The 22,301-nt window shown below is 41.0% G+C and overlaps 1 protein-coding gene across 1 annotated transcript in view; it reads left to right on the top strand.

Moving 5' to 3' along the window:
- Positions 1–22,301, top strand: part of Alg14 (ALG14 UDP-N-acetylglucosaminyltransferase subunit) — a 72,764-nt gene that overhangs the window by 2,409 nt on the left and 48,054 nt on the right. Inside the window, 1 exon segment of the mRNA XM_090334244.1 lies at positions 5,940–6,091. Coding sequence (XP_090190370.1) covers positions 5,940–6,091 — 152 coding nt within the window.

Genomic DNA, 22,301 nt, shown 5'->3' with positions numbered 1-22,301 from the left:
GGAAGAAAGCTTTTTCAATGTTTACCTTAGACCCAAGATACCTAATCTTTAGGTAGCATAAAATATTAGTTGACCACTATATTCAGAGATCATTTTCAAAATTATACCTTGTCTGTGATACACAGTATCTTTTCCTGAAGTAAATTTTGTATTTAATATTGACTCTCATTCACTGAATACTGAATACTGAATAGATGAAGTTCCTATTTTCAAGGCCCTGGAATTACAGCAGTAACAAAATTAACCAAAATCCCTGGCCTCATGGTGCCTCCCATCTGAAATGGGTAAAGTTAAAAAAAAAAAAGATAGAGCACATAGCAAATTCTATAGTGATAAGCACTATGATATGGAGAGGATTGCTTCATTTATTTATTTATTTATTTATTTATTTATTTATTTATTTATTTATTTGATCCTGGGGCTTGAACTCAGGGTCTAAGCTCTGTCCCAGAGCTTTTTTTTTTTTAAATAAAGCTCAATGCTGGCTTTATACCACTTGAGCCACAGCTCCACTTTCAGCTTTTTGCTGGACTTTCCTGTGTAGGCTGGCTTCCAGTCAAGAGCCTCAGATCTCAGCCTCATACTAGCGCCTGGTTTAAGGATTGCATTTTATTATTTATTTTTATTTTTTGCCAATCCTAGGGCTTTGAACTCACTGCCTGAGCACAGTCCCGGGCTTTCTCAAGGCTAGAGCTCTACCACTTGAGCCACAGCATCACTTCTGGCTTTTTTTTTCTACATATGTGGTAACGAGGAATTGAACCCCCGTCTTGGTGCATTCTGGGCAGGCACTCTTACCACTAGGCCAAACTTGCCAGCCCCGAGGATTACATTTTAAAATAATTACTAGGCAAACCTTTCTAAGATAAAGACAGATTATCAACAGCAAGAAAGCAGAGCAATTGGAAGACTAAGCAAGGGGAAAGCAGGAGGTAAGGTCCAAGAAATAAACAGATTATGAGAAACTGCTCCATTTCCATCTTTTCTGAAGACATCTTATTGGCTTTCCTGGCTTTGAACTGTAATCCTCAGATCTCAGCCTCTTAAGTAGCTAGGATTATGGCATTGAGCAAGATACCTTTTATCCCATATGAGATGCAAAGCCATTTAAGGGTTTAAAGCAGAGGCAAATAATTTGACAGCTTTTTTTTTTTTTTTTTTTTTTTTTTTGCCAGTCCTGGAGCTCAAGCTCAGAGCCTGGAAACTGCCCTTGAGCTTCTTTTACTCAAGGCTAGTACTCTACTACTTGAACCACAGCATCACTTCCAGCTTTTTCTGTGTACGTGGTACTGAGGAATTCAACTCAGAGCTTCATGCTAGGCAAGCACTCTACCACTAACCACATTCCCAACCCTTTGACAAAAGCTTTTTTTTTTTTTTGCCAGTCCTGGGCTTGAGCTCAGGGCCTGAGCACTGTCCTTGGACTTTCTCAAGGCTAGAGCTCTACCACTTGAGCCTCAGCACCACTTCCGGCCTTTTGCTATGTATGTGGGGTACCGAGGAATCGAACCAGGGTCTTCATGCATGCTAGGCAAGCACTCTACCACTAGGCCAAACTCCTGGCTCCTGACAAAAGTTTTTTAAGTAGGATCACAGTGGTTTGTTGAGAATAGACTGAAGGAGAAGTAGGCGCAGGGAGTTAACATCCAGAACCTATGCTCATAATCCATGAAGAGGGAATAGTGATTTGGAGCAGGATGGTAGCTAAGGAGGTAGTGAGACGTGACTGGATATTGAATGTGTTTTAAAGTACAACTGAGAGGATTTTATTCCCTGCCCTATTCCCCTCCACCTCCAATGTATCTTAATAAACAGAGAACGGAGGATCTCCTCTCAAAACAGTAAGTCCAGAAGACTTTTATCTCCAGTTGTCTTCCACCAGTTAGCTAGAAGTGGAGGTGTAGCTCAAGTAGTAGATCATTAGCTTTAGTGAAATAGCTTATGAGAACTCAAAGCCCAGGCCCAGGAGTATGGCCTAATGGTAGAGTGCTTACCTAGCATACATCAAGCCCTGAGTTCAATTCCTCAGTACCACATGCACAGAAAAGGCTGGAAGTGGTGCTGTGGCTCAAGTGGTAGAACACTAGACTTGAGAAAGCCCAAGGACAGTGCCCAGGCCCTGAGTTCAAGCCTTAGGACTCCAAAACTGGCAAGAGAGAGGGGGAGAGGGGGAAGAATGCAAGGCCTTGAGTTCACAGTACTGGCACTAAATGGGGGTAGAAAAAAAAAAAAGAACAAAATAAACTCAGTAAAGAGTCCATAATTTTAAGGCTTTATTCAATAACAAGTTAAATTTTCAATGAATGTATTCAGTGAGAGTTTCTTTCATTTTTTTAAAGAGGCTAAATGGCTATTAAATCAGGAATAATGAAATTTCTATTGCACTGGAAAATGTGGCTTTTAGGTTTTATCCTTAATTGTTCTAGCTGTGAAAACAAGTACCTACTTAACAAACCTCACCATTTTTTCAAGGCTAAAACTTTGGAAATGAGTAAAACCAAATGTGCAAATTTCATGTCCCGTCAAGAAGAAAGGTAAAATGTTATGAGGTGAATGTGATTCTGATTCTTGAAATTCACACTAAATCTATGTTATATTTCCTTTTTAATTGTTAATTGTATCACATTATTTGCTTTTATGTACCTATTAGGCTTTCTTGCCTGTATTTTTTCCCACCTGTAGTAGATGGGATTTGAATCCAGAGCTTCATGCATAATCACTATACCACTGAATTATGTATCCTTAGCTCTATGTCATATTCTTTCTATATGTAATTCCCTCTAGAACCTAGAAAGAACTTCTCTGTTCCACTATTTGAGGGAAGTACATAATTTGTTTATCAGCCTTTGTGTTCTTTTTTTTTTTTTTTGTGGCCATGGGGCTTGAACTGTCTGCCTAGGCACTGTCCCTGAGCTTTTCAGCTCAAGGCTACCTTCTTACCCCTGGAGCCACAGCCCCACTTCGCATTTTCTAGAGGTTAATTGGAAATAAGAGTCTTAGATGTTCTTTAGTGCCCAAGCTAGCTTTGAACCATGATCCTCAGATCTCAGCCTCCTAAGTAGCTAGGATTATAGGCGTGAGCCACCCTGCTGTGCCCGTCTTATGTTCGTATATTCTTTTTAATTAAAGAATTAACATTGATTTTTACATCATATTTCAAATGACATATTCAACAAACAAGTATTCAAGAAGGGAATCTCCATATATAATCACTGGCACTTAGATTTTAGAACATAATTGAAATTAGGTTTGTATATCATAGATACATATTAATCTATGTATTAAAACATTATGTCTATAGAGTCACAAATTTTTATGTCTTTGTAGTTGTGTTTATATTTCCTATACCATGTCCATAGCATTGGGTACATGAATATAATGAGTCCTCCCTCTTGTACTGTTTGGATCTAGTAGCCACATATTAAGGATACCATGTGCCTTTTGTTCCTTTGGTCTTGACTTGTCTCATTCAACATGATTCGCTCTAGATTCATCCACTTCACTGAGAATGCCATTATTTTGTCTGTTGGCTATGTAGAATTCCATTATATATATAATATATGTATCACATTTTTTGTATCCATTCATCTGCAGTAGGGCATCTGGGTTGTTTCTCTCGCCTGGCTATTGTGAATAGTACAGAGATGAACATAGCTGAACAGGTATCCTTATCATATCTTGGATCATGATGTTCAAGATAGATGCCCAGGAGTGGTATGGCGGGATCGAAGGGAAGGTCAATTTTCGGTTCTTTAAGAAACCTCCATACTGCTTTCCAGAGTGGCTGAACTAGTTTACAATCCCACCAGCAGTGCAGTAGGGTTCCTTTTTCTCCACAACCCCACCAGCATCTGTCATTGTCTGAATTCAAAATCTTGGCTATTTTTGTTGGTGTAAGGTGGTATCTTAGGGTTTTTATTTGCATTTCCTTTATGACCATGGATGATGAGAATTTTCCTATATGCTTTTATGCCACTTTAACCTCTTCTTTTGATAAGTCTCTAGTTCCCTTGCCCATTTAGTGATTAGTTTGTTGGGTTTGGGGGGAGATTAGTTTCTTGAGTTCCCTGTAGATACTGGATACTGAGCATTTGTCTGATGTATTATTGGTAAACATATTCTTATCAAAAGCCCATTCTTAGAACAAAAGAAGTTAGGTGAGAGGAAGCTTTTCTAAGTAGGAAAACAACCCAACCAAAGATGTCCAGGATGTAACAGTAAGATGAATGGGGAGAATGTTGGAGATACCTGCCTAGGTGAAGCACGGAGCTTGTGAAGTAAAATGACTATTGTGTGGTAATGTTCCTTTTTTTGTTGGCAGTGGTGTTTGGTGAAATTAACCCCATGAATTTACACTTAGCCCTCTTATCGTTGTGCCAACCACAGATCCAAAATACTTGAAGAAGAGTTGCATCTGTGTTAAACATCAGACCCTATTTGTTGTGTTTATTCCCTAAACAATACAATATAACAACATTTACATGGTAGTAGATATTTTAAGTAATGTGAAGATGATTTAAAATAAATGGGAAGAGTCCTATATAATTTATCATGTCCTGGTGTATTTTAGATCTAGCTTCTAAAGAAAACACATACTGTTTGTCTCTCTGAGCTCTCACCATGATTTGTCCTAGGTCTATCCATTTCCCTGAAAATGGCATAATATTCTTTCTAATGGCTATATTAATTACATTGTTGGCTTTTATCTTTTGTTTTCATTCTACCATTTGAATTACACTTCCAGTATTGCTTTTTGCTGGTTATTTTAGAGATGGAGAGTCTAAGGAAGGACTTTTCTGCCTGATTTGACCTTGAACCACTTGTCTTTAGGATCTCAGCCTTCTGGATAAGTAGAGCCTCTCAAATTTTTATTTCTTCAGGATTTTGGAAACAATGCTTTATATATCCTGAGGAGATGATTAGTTGATTTTGAAGTTAAAGTATTAAAACTTTAGAGACTGGCCAGTCACCAGTAGTACATACCTATAATCCTAGTTACTCGAAAGGCTGAGATCTGGTCTAAGCTCAGCACCAGCTTGGGCAGCCAAATCTGGGAGGCTTTTATCTCTAGTTAAAGCGGGAAATAGAGGCAGGGCTCAAGTGGTAGAGCAGCAGCTGTGCATGAAAAAGCCAAGTAAGAACTCAAGGCCAGGTTAAGTCCCAATACTAGCCTTCACTAAAAATAAATAAATGAACAAATAAGTAAATAAGTGAGAACACAGTAGGATTTCAGAAACTGAATATGAGCTAGTTTGCTGAACTTGGTAAATATTTAAGCACCTGTGGTATGCTAAGATTAACATAGTGATGAGCAGGTGCCCTTAGGAAAACCCAAGTCTCAGGTCCGTGGGCATGCCTTCCAATGCACAGAAGCATTGGTGACTGGCTTTATCCTACATCTCCTGCCTTCACTTCACCTTTACCCTTCATCCCAGCATTCTCATTGCCTTATAAGCATACTCAGATCTAACTATTTCATGCTATAAGGATCTTTTTCCCCCTGTTCTGCCTTCATACGCCTATCTTTCCCTTATCTTCCCTTTCCAAATCATCTCAGCCTTTATAGGAGGCATTGGTTTTTCACAGCCATTTCCTTATGTCCCCATTTGGTTTTTTCTTGCTAACTTGCATTCTCTTTATAAGTATGTTGTCCATTCCCCCAGTCTTCTTGACTGCAAAAACTATGTCTGATACTTCTGTGTACCATCCCCCAGTACCCACTGCTAGTGCCAATTTTATTTTTATTCATTAGTGATTTCTCTCATATGAAAGTATATTTATACAAGGGCATAGATTATTATTTTCAAAAATTCCTGATTATTTTGAGAAATACGCCATTACAGTAGTTCTCCCACCTAGAACATGAAATTGGTACAGTGTGGCCAAATAGATAATGTCCATTGTGGTTGTCTTAAGCTTAGGCTCACTTGTATTTTCAGGTGGGCATACCATGGAGATCCTGAGGCTGGTTGGGAGCTTGTCCAGTGCTTACTCACCCAGACATTACATCATTGCTGACACCGACAAAATGAGTGCCAGTAAAATTAATTCTTTTGAACTTGATCGTGCTGAAAGAGACCCTCCTACCACAGTAAGTGATTATTTCAGTGATATAAGTCTTATATTGATTTAGTTATCTCTGAAAATAATGCCATGATACTTCAGTGCTCTCCCTACATCATGCAGTCAAATGTTTCCTAGTAATGGAGTATATATATTTTTTTTTACTGCCAAAAGACAAGAATTCTATTCAAAGTAGATCTCCAAATTAAAAATGACGACTTAATTTCTTTGTAACTTTTTTCTTTCGTCAGTCCTGGGGCTTGAACTCAGGGCCTAGGCCCTGTACTTGAACACTTTTTGCTCACTCTGCCATTTGAACCACAGCACCATTTCCGGCTTTTTCTGTGTATGCGATACCAAGGAATCAAACCAAGGGCTTTGTGCATGCTAGGCAAATGCACTTTACCACTGGGCCACGTTCCTGGCCCCAACACACACTTTTTCTATGTGAGAGATCAACAGAACACTTTCATTTTTGTTTACAGGATCAATACAATATTAATTTCTCAAAGCTGTTGTAACAAAATAGCCACATACTGTGTAACTTAAAATATTAGAAATGTATTCCTCCACTCTTCTGGAGGCCAAAGCCCAAGTCAGGATGTCACAGGGTCAGCTTTCTCAGGATGTTCTGGGAAACCATCTTTCCTTGCCTCCTCTTGGCTTCTGGTGATTGCCAGCAGTCTTGGCATTCCTAACTTGTAGCTGCCACCATCACCACGTGACTGCGTCTGACTTCATGTGCTTTTCTTACAAGGATTCCAGTATTAAATTTAAGACCCACAGGTATACATAATAACCTCATCTTAACTTTATTAGATTGTATAAAGACCCTATTATTGAAAAAGGTCCTACTACTATTTAACCCAATACAAGAAAGTCCACAGGACTGTTTCGGAAAAGTCTGTGTTGACACATAACCAAAAACTTGAAAGGAGACTAGGCTTATGAATATGGCAGTTGTTACCTGTTTTGATCATTGTGAGACTTGTAGTAGTAGTCTCATTTCACAAATCAGAAAATTGTGGCTCAGACCTGCAAATAATTTCAGGATCCTGCCAATAATGGGTCCTTTGCTTAGATTTCTGCAAAGCCTCTGCTTCTCCTGACTAATCACTCTGTCTCATTTATTTCTTTTCCAGTTCAAAAAAGTCAGTGAAAAAAGAATGCCTTGGTAATTTTCATACAAGGTGTTGGAGACTACAAGTGTCAATCTTACTTTATATTTATTTATTTTTCCATTTCCTGGAATTCATTTTGATAAATATTTCAAATCTTATTTTAGAAAATATCTGCGAATTTGGAGAAAACTGATGATTTTACTCACATAGGGATGTAAAGGTATTATAATAGGTGGTATAGATTACTTGAAAATTCATACAGGGCTGCATTTGATGAAATACCAATATTAAAGAAGATAAATCCCATTGTTTTGCTTTAAAAAAGAAATATACCAAAATTCAGGCATCAGTGGCTCATGCCTGTTATCCTAGCTACTCAGGAGACTGAGGTCTGATGGTGGTACAGTGTAGAGCCAGACTAAGAAGAAAAGTCTGTGACACTCTTAGCTTCATTTAAGCACCAAAAAGCTGAAAGTGGAGACTTGAGCGCAGAAGCTCAGAGACAATGTCCTGGCCCTGAGTTCAAGCCCTAAGACTTGCACAAAATAAGCAAATGAAAGCAAACCACATAAAAGTCAAAATAATCACAAAGTTCTTCACTGTTACTTTCAACATATGAAACAGATATGTTTGGTTTTTCCCCTTGATTCTTTCTGAATTTACATTCAATTTGGAGGTAGCTTTAATTTACCATGTGTATGGAATTTGATGAATCATGGTATAGTGAATCATTTATAGGATTTGTTTTTGTTGTTGTTGTTGGTTATGGATCTTAATCTCAGGATTTAGGTGCTGTCATTGAGATTTTTCTTTTTTTGTTTTTGTTTTTTTTTTGCTTAAGGCTAGCCCTTTATCATTTTAAGACACAGCTCTACTTCCTGTTTTTTAGTGGTTATTGGCATTAAGAGTCTCACAGCCTTTCCTGCTATCCTCAAATCTCAGCCTCCTAAGTAGCTAGGATTACAGGCATGAACCTCCAGCAAAAGATTGTTATATGCTATGACTTACATCATTTTAGAATCCAATAGGGTTTCATTCACATTGAAAAGAAAGCCAAAGATTTTGGATTTTTCCAGTGGCCCATACACACATACACACACACACACACACACACACACACACACACACTTGAATTTTATTTTTTTTTGTCAGTTGTGGGGCTTGAACTCTGGGCTTGGGCACTGTTCCTGAGCTCTTCAGCTCAAGGCTACTGCCTTACCCCTTGAGCTACAATGCCACTTCTGGTTTTCTGGTGATTAATTGGAGATAAGAGTCTCATGGACTTTTTAGTGCCTGGGCTAGCTTTGAACCTTGATCCTCAGATCTCGACCTCCTGAGTACCAGGATTACAGGTGTGAGCCATCATGAGCTCGGCTCTTAAATCATAGAAGTGGTGCCATAATCAGTGTTCTTCACCATCATATTGAAATCCTTTCCTGTCTGTTAACCTCTCTTAGGGCAATGCCGCAACTGTTAGAGAAATACAAAACAAAAAAACTACAAAACAAAAATTCTGCCCCATTCTTGAGAGAGTCCGTATTTATGAATCTGAGACTGCCAAAGATGCGAAAGAGAGCTCTTGTGGAGTAAGTGTGAACATGGCCTGCATTCATTTGTGTTGGATGGGATGGTGTGTGTGTATGGATTTTTTTTTGTTTTTTTTTGGCCTGTCCTGGGGCTTGAACTCAGGGTTTCGGCACTGTCCCTGAGCTTCTTTCACTCAAGGCTACGTACCCACCTGAGCCACAGTGCCACTTCGGGCTTTTTCTATTTAGGTAATACTGAGGAGAAAAGAGTTTAGAGGTCATGAAACGTCAAGATGAGCTGGGCATGGTAGCTCACACCTATAATCTTAACTACTCAGGAGGCTGAGATCTGAGGATCCCAGTTCAAAGCCTAAAGACCTGTGAGACTCTTATCTCCAATTAACCACGAGAAAATCAGAAGTGGCGCTGTGGCTCAAGGGTAAGGTGATAGCCTTGAGCTGAAGTGCTCAGGGACAATGCCCAGGGCCAGAGTCAAAGTCTTACAATGACCAAAATAATAATAATAGTAAATTCATAAAACAAGGTAGTTTTAATCAAGATGGCAAAAGTGCATATGAGATAATTAGTGACATTCTGGATGTGTTTGGAAAGGAGAGCTGACCTTGTTTGTTGGCAGATAAGATTTAGGATGTGAGAGGCCAGGAGTTTGACCTAGTGACAGAGTGCTTGCCTAGCATACATGAAGACCTAAGTTCTATTCCTCAGTACCACATGTATAGAAAAAGCCAGAAGTGGTACTGTGGCTCAAGTGGTAGAGCACTAGCCTTGAGAAAGCCCAAGGATAGTGCTCAGGCCATGTGTTCAAGGCCCAGGACTGGCAAAAAAAAAAAAAAGATTTAGGATGTGAGAAAGGATAAACACACACACACACACACACACACACACACACACACACACACAGAAGAGGCAGAGAGAGAGGAGAGAGAGAGACAGAGACATAGAGAAAGAGAGAGAGAAGATAAACCCCATGTGAGTTCCGTGCTTTGGACTTGAGCCCCAGGAAGCATGGAGTTGCCATTGTTCATAAGGGGGTCTTTGAGCAGGAAGCAGAAGGGCTGAGAATAGGATGTCAGTACCCAAAAGTGAAGACCCAGGGAGATACCCTTGGGTCCATGAGTCTGAAGTTTAGGAAAGAGGTTCAATCTAGAATAGAAATTTTGGAATCATCCTGTGTATGGATGATGAACCTTAAAACAAGAAACAGGCTTTGAGTCCCTCGGAGCAAGCAGAACTCCAAGAACAAGGCTCTGGGGTGCTGTCACTTCCAGGTGTGTGGGGGCTGGCTCTGGAAAATACCAGTGTCGGTTTGTGGCTCATTTGTAAGGCCTGTCTACCTTTGGGAGCGGGCACAGCATCAGTCTCTGGCGTAACTCACCCTTCTTCCACAAACCTTGTCAGAGGCCTCTGCTCCCTTTTCTCTTCTTTCTGGCAAATAGTCTTCCCTTTCTTTCTCTGTTTAGGGGAAATCATATTTTACTGTTTCTTTTTTTATTTTTATTTTTTGGCCAGTCCTGATCCTTAAACTCAAGGCCTGGGCATTGTCTTTGGGCTTTCTCAAGAGTAGTACTCTATCACTTGAACCAAGCACAACTTCCAGATTTTACTATGTATGTGGTACCGAGGAATTGAATCCAGGTCTTCATGCATGCTAGGCAAGCATTGTATCATTAGGCCAAACTCCTAGCCCCATATTTTACTGTTTCTTACAGCACTGCAATCAGTTTATAGAATGAAAATTTTGAGTTCGCTTTTATTGTCATTATAACAGAAGCAGAGTCAAATTTGAGTTCTGATTAAGGTCAGAGTTTTGAGGTAGAGTCTGTGTGGATGTTTGTTCTTACCATTCCTGCCTCCTCCAAGTTCCCTCACTCCCTCCTCCCCGCCCCCTTTTGGACATGACTTTACTATTGATGGCAGTGATGCTAGCAGAATATTCCTATAGCCACAGGCCTTGAACTATCTCTTTATAATTGAGATTTTTTGGGGCTTCCTCCGCCTCCTTTCTCTTCTTTTTCTTTTTGTCTTTTCTTTTTTTGTTACTGGGGATTGAACCCAGTATGTTCCACTTGCAAGGCAAGTGCTTTGCCACTGAGTTATATCTCAGCCCTTTCCAAGTTTCTGTTTTTCTTTGTCAGTCCTGGGCTTGAACTCAGGGCCTGGGCACTGTCTTTGAGCTTTCTCAAGACTAGAGCTCTACCACTTGAGCCACTTCTGTGTATATGGTAGCGAGGAAATCAAACCCCAGTCTTTGTGCCTGATAGGCAAGCACTCTATCACTAGGCCAAACTCCTGGCCCCCAGGTTTAAGTGAACCAGAAAATGTGTGCCATTTTAAAGCCTTAGCAGTAAGTGCACTCTGCCAGAGTCTCATCCATGTTGCTGCAGGTACTTAAGGAACAAAAGTGCTGCACTCACAAGTGGGAAGCCAGCGGACCCAGGCTTGCCCTTGCCAGAGCATGCAGACCTTTCCTGCCACCAGCAGAGCATATCGCCACTGCTCACCACTCACCTAGAATGAAACTACTTAGTAGATATTTAAATGTTTTTGCTAGTTTTTATGAAGTATGTCAGAATTTACCTGTTCACTATATAGAGAGAAATTTATTTAAAAATTGCTCATCTATAAGTAGCACATTATGTAATATATAATTATATTACATATATTACATATAATATCATAATATATAGCTACATTACATTATACATAAATTTATATTACATTAGATAAACATGCTGCATTATATTTTATTATATATTTGCACAATATAAAATTATTTATTTCTATATACATATGTGTGGAAATTATATATTTGGAAATTTGAACATTGGTGATTATCCCTGGTATATTTTTTAAACTCTTCTATTCAACCTACGCTTCTCTGAGTAATTGAACTACCTGTTTATGAGAAACTGGCTTCCCTTAACTAATGGCAACCGAGATTAAAAAAGTGAAGAGCGTTTGACTGTGAAATTACTTATATGAAAATATATCTCTTGAAAAATCCTTCTAAAGAAAATGCAATTTCCATTGAGATTAGTTCCAACATCAAGAGTAGCTAACAGTAATATTTTCCAGCAAAAACCTTTCCAAGTAGAACCAATTATCAGGGCTGAGTGAAAGGTAAACTGTGACTGAAAATAGAGCTTTCTTCAGGAGATCAGTGGTTCTGGCCTGGGTTTCACAAGGCTTATCCCTCCCTGCACGAGGTAGAAGGAATGAGGCTCAGGCATTTCACTGTAGGTTTTGCCTCCTTCTTTTATTTGCTTCTGAATTAAGAGTTTCGTTTCCACTGCCTTCCTGCACACCAGCATTACTCCTGTACCTTCTGTCAGGCTGTCAGATGACACTTTTTTTTTTTGGCAAGTCCTGGGGCTTGAACTCAGGACCTGAGCTTCTTTTGCTCAAGGCTAGCACTCTACCACTTGAGCCACAGCACCACTTCTGGCCTTTTCTGTTTATGTGGTACTTAGGAATCAAATCCCTGGCTTCATGCATGCTGGGCAAGCACTTTACCACTAAGCCACATTCTAAGCCCTAGAAACATTCTTTATCTCCCAAAGCTACAGAACCAAAATGTAAACCTTACCATTAGCCTTTTGTTGTTGTTGTTGTTGTTGTTGTTTTGATCATTCACTTAAGGCAAAATAAGAGGAATAAGAATTAAAAGGGAAGAAACAAGTTATTATATCTAGAAAAACGGGTGACAAATAATAGAAGTTTAGAAATGTGTGAGGTCCAAGCTGAGCATACAAAACAATAACTTTCTTCAATGCCAGCGATAACTAGTAGAAAAATTGATAAAAAATGAAGGTACCTACACAAAATGCTAGAAAGAATCTTTCCCAGTGAAATGGCAAGATTTTTAACAAGAGACATTAAATAGAGTGCTGTGTATACACATTTATATGCCTGATACTTCAAAACTGATAAGGATTTGGAGCTTTCCCAAATTTTTGGCACAACCCAAGCAGAGGTAAGTGTGGCTGGTACCTGTAAGGGGATGAGTAGGGGAAACAAGTAGATTATGGATGTGTGCGTGTGTTTGTGTGCAATACATGCATGCAAGCACGCTGCTAACTGGTGCTTAAACTGAGAGGGTCTTGTGCTTTCACTCAGCTTTTTAGCTTATAGCTAGCTTATAGCTAGCACTGTACCCCTTAAGCCACACGTATAGTGCTGGCTTCCTGCTGGTGAAGTGAAGATAAGAATTTGACAGACTTGGGGCTGGGAGTTTGGCCTAGTGGTAGAGCACTTGCCTAGCATGCACGAAGACTTGGGATCAATTCCTTGGTACCACATACATAGAAAAAAGCCGGAAATTGTGTGGAGGCTCAAGTGTAGAGCTCTAGCCTTGAGAAAGTCCAAGGACAGTGCTCAGGCCCTGAGCTCAAGCCCAGGACTGCCCCCCCCCAAAAAAAAAGAAAAGAAAAAGAATTTGACAGACTTGCCGATGCGATGGCTCACGCCTGTAATCCTAGCTACTCAGGAGGCTGAGATCTGAGGATCAAGGTTCAAAGCCAGACTGGGCCCAAAAGGACCTGAGAATCGTATCTCCAATTAACCTCTAGAAAACAGAAGTGGGGCTTGGCTCAGGTAGGGCGGTAGAGCTCTTCAGCTCAAGGACAGCGCCCAGGCCCAGTACAAGCCCCATGACGCACAAAAAAAAAAAAAAAAGAATTTGACAGACTTTCCTTCCTGGGCTGGCTTTGAACTGTGATCATCAGATCTCAGCCACTTGAGTAGCTAGGATTATACGCATGAGTTACCACACATACTTAGCTGGATTTTCTTTTTTTTTAATAGAGTTTTTTTCAGATTGGCTGTATGATTTAAATTGAAGAGAGAAGCCAAGGCGTTTGGTCTGGGCAATTTTAAACAAGAAATTGCTTTATCCCCTCTGACTGGAGAAATATCTTAAGCCAGCATCTTTGCATCTTTGTAGTGTTTCATAGTAATTCAGATAGGTCAGCAGGGCCTGCGTGGTTACCCTGTGCTGATCTCAGGGGCTTCCCAAGGTTTCTGGCACTGGTTAATTCTTTTAAGTCCTTTGTACTTGATCCCCTCCCCCTTTTTTCTCTTCTTCTCCATATTTTTTTCTCCCCTTTCTTCTCCAAGTTTCTTATTTTCTTCCCTTCTTCCCTTCTCACTTACCTTCTTCAGAGTTCCTGGGCTATGAAATATCTCCATGTGCTGAAGAGCTTTTATAAACACACTTTTATTCTACATTCTCTCAGTCCATGTCAATGTTATTCCCCCATTAGGCCACCAGGTGGCAGCACAGCTCCTAGCATTGAGCCTTACTACTCCACAGTGAAGGATGTAGGAGGGCTGAGTTTAAAAATGAGAAATTGCATGTTATAGATTAATCTAGAGATGGAGGCAGATGCTCAGAGGCTTGTTCCACTTTTTTGTATCATTGTTAGGAATGATTTTATTATTTATTTTTTTTTTTTTGGTGGGTCATAGGACTTGAACTCTGAGCCTGGTCGCTGTCCCTGATCTCTTCAGCTCAAGACTTCTGCCCTACCCCTTGATCTACAGATCCACTTCAGGTTTTCTAGTGGAGATAAGAGGTCATTAGTGCCCAGGCTGGCTTTGAACCATGAGCCTCAGATCTCAGTCTCCTGAGTAGTTCAGATTACAGGCATGAGCCTCCATGCTCAGCTTTACTTTCTTAAATTAGAAAAAAAAAAAAAAAAGATTTTCTATTTTCTATGACCTTGCAATTGTATTTTACCTGGAGAAAGTTTTCACTGAAAAACTTCCTTTAAGGTCTGGGGATATAACTCAGTGTTCTAATGTTAGCCTATCAGGTACAAGGCCCTGGGTTTGATTTCCTTAAGAATCAAAAATAAAATGAAATAAAGACTTTTCTTTATTTGGTCCCTTTTGGAGGTTGCAGTGCTGGTCTGTTTACTTCAGGCGCTCCTTGTGTGAGATGAGTAGGGGAACTCACTAGAAGCTTCGCCACCCCAAAAGTAAAGTCTTCCTTGAAAACCCAGTGAATACTGACATCGTACTTCTATATACAAAACATGCCCTTTTTTTTTTTCTTGGCCAGTTCTGGGGCTTGAACTCAGGGTCAGAGCACTGTCCTTGGGCTAGAGCTCTACCACTTGAGCCACAGCACCACTTCCAGCCTTTTTTCTATGTGTGTGGTACCTAGGAATTGAACCCAGGTCTTCATGCATGCTAGGCAAGCACTCTACCACTAGGCCAAACTCCCAGCCCCAAGCTTGCAGTTTTTTTATGGAGAGTAGTAGTGAAAAAAGGAAGGATGTTATTGACAAGAAGTTTTGGATACAGTTGGAGAGGAAAAGGTGTAAATCCTGACATTGGGATGAATCTAAAGCATCAGTGGGCAGTACCAGTGAGTAAAAGACAATGAAGGCATTAGGCTCAGGAGCCTGGATAGCAGGAGAGCTTGGCTAGTCTGCCTGGGGAGCAGTTAGGCACCCCACTCTACCCGACACAGCTCTTTAAACACATAAAAGTTGAACTGAGTAGTGTTTGGCTTTGTCAGCAGTAAGTGAAAATGAGGAAGAAGGGAAGATACAGCCCTGGGGGAAAAAAAAGAGGCTTCATCCTTCAACCTGACCTCTTTAACACTTATCACCCAGATCCATGGCCATGCTGGATCCTCCCCATCTATTTATTTCTTTCTTTTTGTGGGTCATGGGGCTTGAATTTGGTGTGGGCATTGTCCTTGAGCTCTTCAGCTCAAGGCTACCACCCTACCCCTGGGCCTGGGCATTGTCCCCAAGCTCTTGAGCTCAAGGCTACTGCCCTACCCTTGAGCCAAGCCCCACTTCCCACTTTTTCTAGAGGTTAATTGGAAATAAGGGTCTCAGGTTCTTTTGTGGCCCAACTGGCTTTGAACCTTGATCCTCAGATCTCAGCCTCCTGAGAAGCTAGGATTATAGATGTGAGCCACTGCACCTGGCTTATCCTCCATATAGGAAATTGAATATTATTTTTTAAAATATATTTTATTATAATTACTAGAAGGTTGCATTATATTTGCCAGATAGAAGGTGCATTACTTCACAAACATTGATACCCTTTCTCATGTTTCTGTCCCCATTTCACTCCCCCGACCTCTCCCCCGTCTTGTTTTCCTCCCTTCCCTATCCTATTTCAAATAAACAAATAACATATATACAATATATCAGGTAACAAGGTAAGATACTGTAACAATAGGAGATAACCAAGGGACAGCAAAAGAGATGAAAAATACCATAGTGAAGATTACTTTTGAAGAAATTGATTTGCCTAAGAGAATAGAACTAACTATAAGTTATAATTTTTTTTCCTCTTTGGTCAATAAGCCTGATGCAACACACAGGCTTCTAATGCATGCTGAATGCATCATTCCTTAGTATGAACTAGATCTCTCAGTCTCAGTAGCCTTGACATTGACATTTGGCTCATGGGAAGCTTGGTTTGGGGGGAATGTTCTGTGTATTGTAGGATGCTTAGCAACAGCTCTGGCTGGCACTCGTCAGATGCCAGTGCAGAGCCCACCACCTTACCAGTCATAGCAACCCAAAATGTCTGCAGACCTTGCCAAGTGGAGTGGAAAGAGCTTTTCCCTTTCCTTCTTGAAAATCGCTGGTTTGAACCAACAAAGAGGAATACCAGTGACATAATGAAACTAAAACTATGCATCAGTAAAAGGAACTTTGAGAAAAGAAATCAGAGGGGAGGGCACTGTAGAGAGGAGGGTTAGGCAGAAGCTAAAACAAAAACCCCACAGTTTTTTCAGAGAAATGAAAGGACAATATACCCCTAAGAATGAGATTTAAAAAAAAAAAACAAACTCAGTATCAGAGTGAGCTATTAAAATTTTGTTTGCAGGAATTAAAAACTAAGTCCCTGAAGAGTTAGAAGGATATTAAAGAGTTCTGCTATAAAGCATAAGAATTAAAAAAATCAATAGAGAAAACAAAAGTTGGACCATCAAACTGAAAATTAAAGTCTACTATCCAGAAAGGTCAAGAGAATGAAAGGAAAATTCTAGACAAAGCCGACTCATGTCCCAGGAAAAATTCCCAGACCAAGAACATGACCCCTAAATTTAAAGATTGACCCTCTGTATTAAACTATAGCCACAAGATAAGTCAACTACAATTTCAATGCTAATGGTAGAAGATAACATGACTAGAAAGTGTAAGAAAATGGGTCACCATGGGGAAGTGGCATTTAAAACAAGGAAGCACTAATAGGGGCAATTACTTACTGACATGAATTATTTACTGCAGAAGTAACTTGAACACCCACCAAAAGCATCAATGTTTTAAGGCTTGTATTTTGTACTTGTGCCTTGGAAACAGGGATTCTAGAGTTGCTTTAATAAGTAGAGATTTGTTGTTGGTGATGGGTTTTGACTTTGCATTTTTGATTTGTATATGAAGCAGTCATGGTTTGGTAGTTACAGTATTTGTCATGGAGCACCTCTAAAATGCCCTGCCATGTTCCCACTGTCACTGCCTCCTCTTTCCACAAGGTGGGGTGCTACTGCACACACTAAACCAGGACTGGGCACAACTTCCGAGATTTCAAAGTTTAATGCGTATGTTATCTGCAGTTCACAAACAATTCTAAAAGAAATCCTTGTAAACCACACTGCTGTGACTGTAAGTGTTTTAGTTTGTAAACTGTATGTTATAACTCATGATTTAATATAGTTCTCTTTTAAGAGGGTATTACACACACACACACAGTTTTCCTCATTCTAATTAACCTGAACTATATTTGATTACCTAAAATTTAGAAGAAAGCCAGTCTAACAGAGCCCCGTGGGGACAGCATAAGCCATGTCACATTAGTGGCAAGGCTGTGACTAGCAATTTACATCCTGTTTTAGTCAGGAGTGACTGAGGCACATACTTGAGTATGACAAGGAAGTAGAAGGAAAACAGTGCAGAAGGCTGGTACCTTGTCCTCTGGGTCCCTGCTCCCTTTGTGGTAGCTGATAAAAAGCTGATAAAAAGGGAATTCTGGGTCCAGACTGGGCTCTGCCAATTGCCTGCTCTAACCACCTGGGCAGATCAGCCTATCTAGACTTAAGTCTCTCACTGTGAAACAAGGAGGCCTGGATGAAATCAAGGACCCTTAACTAGTCTTAGTGACCTCACAACCAGCCTCTGAGGCTGGCTTCTCAAAGATAGGTGAGGCTGCTAGTCCAGGCTGTCCCTCCCTAGGGCTTAGAAGCTGGACTGAACACATTATTTTCCCCATTGTCTTCCTCTGTACACTTATCTGCCCATTTGAGGTTCAAACCCCACTTCAACCTGAAAAGTACAAGGTTCAAACTGATACATTTCAGACTTGGACAATGTGTTACTGACTTGGAAAATTACATTCTGAGCCAGACCACAGTAAATAATATATTCTCAGCCTAGTCCCTTCGTGCATTCTCTCACTAGGGCGTGACAGTACCTTCCACTCAAAAGTTGCCTACGCTGTCCAGCTTCTTTAAATTCCTCTTCTGTTTTTGTCCTCTGCATGCCTGCCCCTTAGTTTTACAGCTGTCCCTTGGACTCTCAGTATCATCTCCTGAGATTTTTTTCAGAGGTCTCCCAAATATATTCCTCCTCTGGTCATGCTACATCTGTTCTCCTTAGAGCTGCCATCCTCATCTTTCCTGCATGTGGATCTGGCCACAGACATCTCCCCTCCCTCAGCGCCTCAGAGTCATCTCATTTCCTTTAGATTCAGTACAGATGCCCTCACATAGCTCTGCAGGCTTCACCTTTGCAACTCTGTTTCTGCTGTTCTCCACGGTGCCTCTTGGGTGCCAAATTACTCTTCCCCAGGTCCACCTTGCTCTTTTCTGCCCCTCATCTTTGAACCTGCCACCTCTTCTATCTGGAGAAACCTACTCTTCCCTCCTCTACCTCGTAAATGTCCTGTCCCTCATGAGTCAGCTCACCCATCTCTTCCAGGAAGCTTGATTGGCTTAAGTGGAGGAAGTAGTCCTTCCTTCCTTCCTTCCTTCCTTCCTTCCTTCCTTCCTTCCTTCCTTCCTTCCTTCCTTCCTTTCTTCCTTCCTCCCTCCCTCCCTCCCTCCCTCCCTCCCTCCCCCCCCCTCTCTCTCTCTTTCTTTTTTTTTTTTTTGTAGGTCATGGGGCTTGAACTCAGCCTGGGCGCTGTCCCTGAGCTCTTCATCTCAAGGCTACCACCCTACTCTTGAGCCAAGCTCTACTTCCTGTTTTCTAGTGGTGAATTGGAGATAAGAGTCTCAGGTCCTTTTGTGCCCAGGCTGGCTTTGAACCTTGATCCTCAGATTTCAGCCTCCTGAGTAGCTAGGATTACAGGAGTAAGCCACTGCACCCTGTGAGGCAGTTGTTTATTTGGTGCCAGTGTCCTTAATAATTACGTCTCATTTGGGGGTTTATCTCTTGAGTTGCAGTTTTCCATTTTCCTGAGTTCCCTGGCACACCATAGGGAGTTACCTAGAAATATTTTCTTCTCCTCAGGGGTGGACCAGTTTCTGTCATTGGTAGAAAAAAAAGAATGAATGAGTGTATACTCGTAATGGAGAGTATAGCCCTGAAATGCAGAATTATAAATTATTATTGCTACCACCAAGGGAACGATAGAGGGAAATAGGAAAAATTCGTCTTGTCTTTGATGAGATTCAGTACAACCCTGCAGGGATTTCACTCACAATAGATGGTCAGAATCTCTCTGTTGTCTTCTGGAGCTGGAGCTTCATTTGGCCTACCTAAAAGCCCTACCAGTAAGAGAACAAAAACCTGGCCTACTGTGTACCAGTCTGTCTGAGAACAAAGTTGGGATGGTGAGATGATGGATCCTTCTCCCCAAAGTCCTGGTAAACATCTGCCTCATGTCTCCAGTGAGGTTGTATCCCACCTTTCAGATAATTTTTTTTTTCCCCTGTGTGTGTGTAAGTCATAGGGCTTGGATCTCTGGGCCTGAGCGCTGTCCCTGAGCTCTTCAACTGAAGGCTACTACCCCTACCCCATTTTCTAGTGATTAATTGGAGATAAGAGTCTCACGTTCTTTAGTGCTCTTGAATGCTCGGGCTGGCTTTGAACCACAGTCTTCAGATCTCAGCCTCCTGAGTAGCTAGGATTACTGATGTGAACCACTAGCACCCAGCTAACACACACACACACACACACACACACACACAAATCCATGTTGCTTAAGTTATTCCAAGCCTTCTCTTGGGACTAAGGTTGGGGCTGGAGAAAATATGACGAATATCACTAAAACCTTCTGGCAGAGAATATAAGAAGAGTGAGTTACCCACAGGAAGACTGGGTATGGTTAAAAAATGGGATCAACAAAGACAAAGAAGACAACAAATACCAATAGGGAGACCTTAAAATTCTTTGTGCCAGAATCTCTTCATTGTTTCCCAAAACACTACTCTTTCAGCAGGCAGGAAGAGGCTTCTCACAGTGTGGAAGGGGAGCACTGTTGGCCTTCGACAGCTCATTCTTGAGGGCCAGCAGTGGGCTCATGGGGACTGGGGGTGGGTATCTGGGGACACCCATGCCTGCTTGCTTCGCAGTGGAACTGGAGTCTGCAGAGATGGTCTACCAAAGGTGTCAGACAGCGAGTAGCCGCAGGACTGTGGAACACAGCTCCCACACTCAAATGTGTGGGTCTCATAGCTTGTGGGACTGAGAGGTGGTGAAGCTTCCACATTGCCTCACCAGTTATCTTGAACTAAAAAAACAATCTACCAAGTACTTTAAGGACATGAGTGCAAAAGCAGTGTGTGCACACACGTGTGTGATCAACTGTGGTCATCTAGGTTTCAGAATAGCTAGTTAGAACATCCATTCTGTACACACACATGGCATTATTTGTAAGTGTTCTGAAAGAAAGCTGACACCATATTTGGGTGAATGAAATCTTACCATTTTAGCTTTGTCTCATTTCCAAGTTTCTGCAATAGTGTGACATTCATTAAATAATAAGTATATTGTATGTGTCAGTGTGTGGTAAGAGTAAAAAATGACTTCACAGACCACTTCATCTGCTCTGTTGTGGTTTATGATGCCATCTGGATTCTTTGGTGGAATTATTTCCATCTAACTCACTGTAAACTTCTATTTCATTTTCACCAGTCTGAAGCCAGATATGTTTGTGGTTTTTAGCAGTGATGTAATTCTGGAACTTACTTTGAAAAGTCTAAGTTGTCATATTCTATCAGTATTTAACTCAGTGTTTCATGTAATTTCAAACTAGAAGTTTGGAAAAAAGAAACATTTCTCCACTTTATTTACTTTTTTTACTCTTCAGCATTTGACTTTTCTTGCCACTGAATATTTGGTCATGCATCAGTCAGATATATGCAGGAGCCTCTGGGAACCCTATGGGCACACAGACTAAAACTTGGGCACTGCCTCTCCTTAATTACAAAGCTCAGCTAGCTAGATAGAAGCTTTTATTAGGATGTTTTTTCTGTCTGATAGAGAGAGAGGAGTCTTATTTGGCTAATTGTGTAAAGAGGACCATGTTGCAAATTATATACATATTCAGTATAAACACATTGAAGTTCACAGGAAATAAAAGGCCTTGACTAAATGCATCCTTTCTAGGAGCATATAACCCAAACAAGAGCAAACCCAAAGTAGCAGAATTTTCCTAAAAGGACTTGGAGCCTAACAGAAAAGTCTGAAGATTTCTAGGGTCCTGTATTCTTCCCTCCCCTCCTCTCCCCTCCCCTCCTCCTCCTCCTCCTTCTTCTTCTCTCTCTCTCTCTCCTCTCTCTCTCTCTCTCTCTCTCTCTCTCTCTCTCTCTCTCTCTCTCTCTCTCATCTCTCTCTTTCTCTCTCTCTCGTCTCCTCTCTCTCTCTCTCTCTCTCTCTCTCTCTCTCTCTCTCTCTCTCTCTCTCTCCTCTCTCTCTTTCTCTCTCTCTCTCCTCTCTCTCTCTCTCTCTCTCTCTCTCTCTCTCTCTCTCTCTCTCTCTCTCTCTCTCTCTCTCTCTCTCTCTCTCTTTCCCTCTTTCCCTGGTTGGTCATAGAGCTTGAACTCTGTCCCTGATCTTTTTTTGCTCAAGGCTAATGCTCTACTGCTTTGAGCCACAGTACCATTTGGTTTTCTGATGGTTAGTTGGAGAAAAGAGTCTCTTGGACTTTCCTGTCTGAGATGGCTTTGAATCGTGATCCTCATATCTCAGCCTCATGAGTAGCTAGGATTATAAGTGTGAGCCACTGGTGCCAGGCTGCTCCTGTGTTCTTATTGTAGTTTTTCCACAAAAAGGCTTGGAGCAGGGTATGGGGGTAGGGGAATGCTTCATGGTATTTGCAGTGGCTGGTAAGCCAGAACTACAGTGCAGGACAGAGAGACAGGAGGAGGGAGGGGACACAGTTCCTTGACACAGAGCCAGGAAAATTAACAGTAAGTTTGAAGTTATTAGTATATAAAGTAGATGAGTTGAAAAACAAAAATGAGAAAAGGAAGTGTGTCAGGATTGGTGACCAGCTGTATATTGGACCAGTAAGAGCCAAGAGCAGATGCCATAGAAGCTGGTAGAGCTCTGAGGGTATTAGGGAAGATACATGCCTCAGCAGTGAGGCACGGAGA

The sequence above is a fragment of the Megascapheus bottae genome, chromosome 6 (genome assembly GCF_031878675.1).
Source record: "Megascapheus bottae isolate mThoBot1 chromosome 6, mThoBot2.hap1, whole genome shotgun sequence".
In the NCBI taxonomy this organism is placed as follows: domain Eukaryota; kingdom Metazoa; phylum Chordata; class Mammalia; order Rodentia; family Geomyidae; genus Megascapheus; species Megascapheus bottae.
This window is presented reverse-complemented; position numbering and strand designations above follow the sequence as displayed.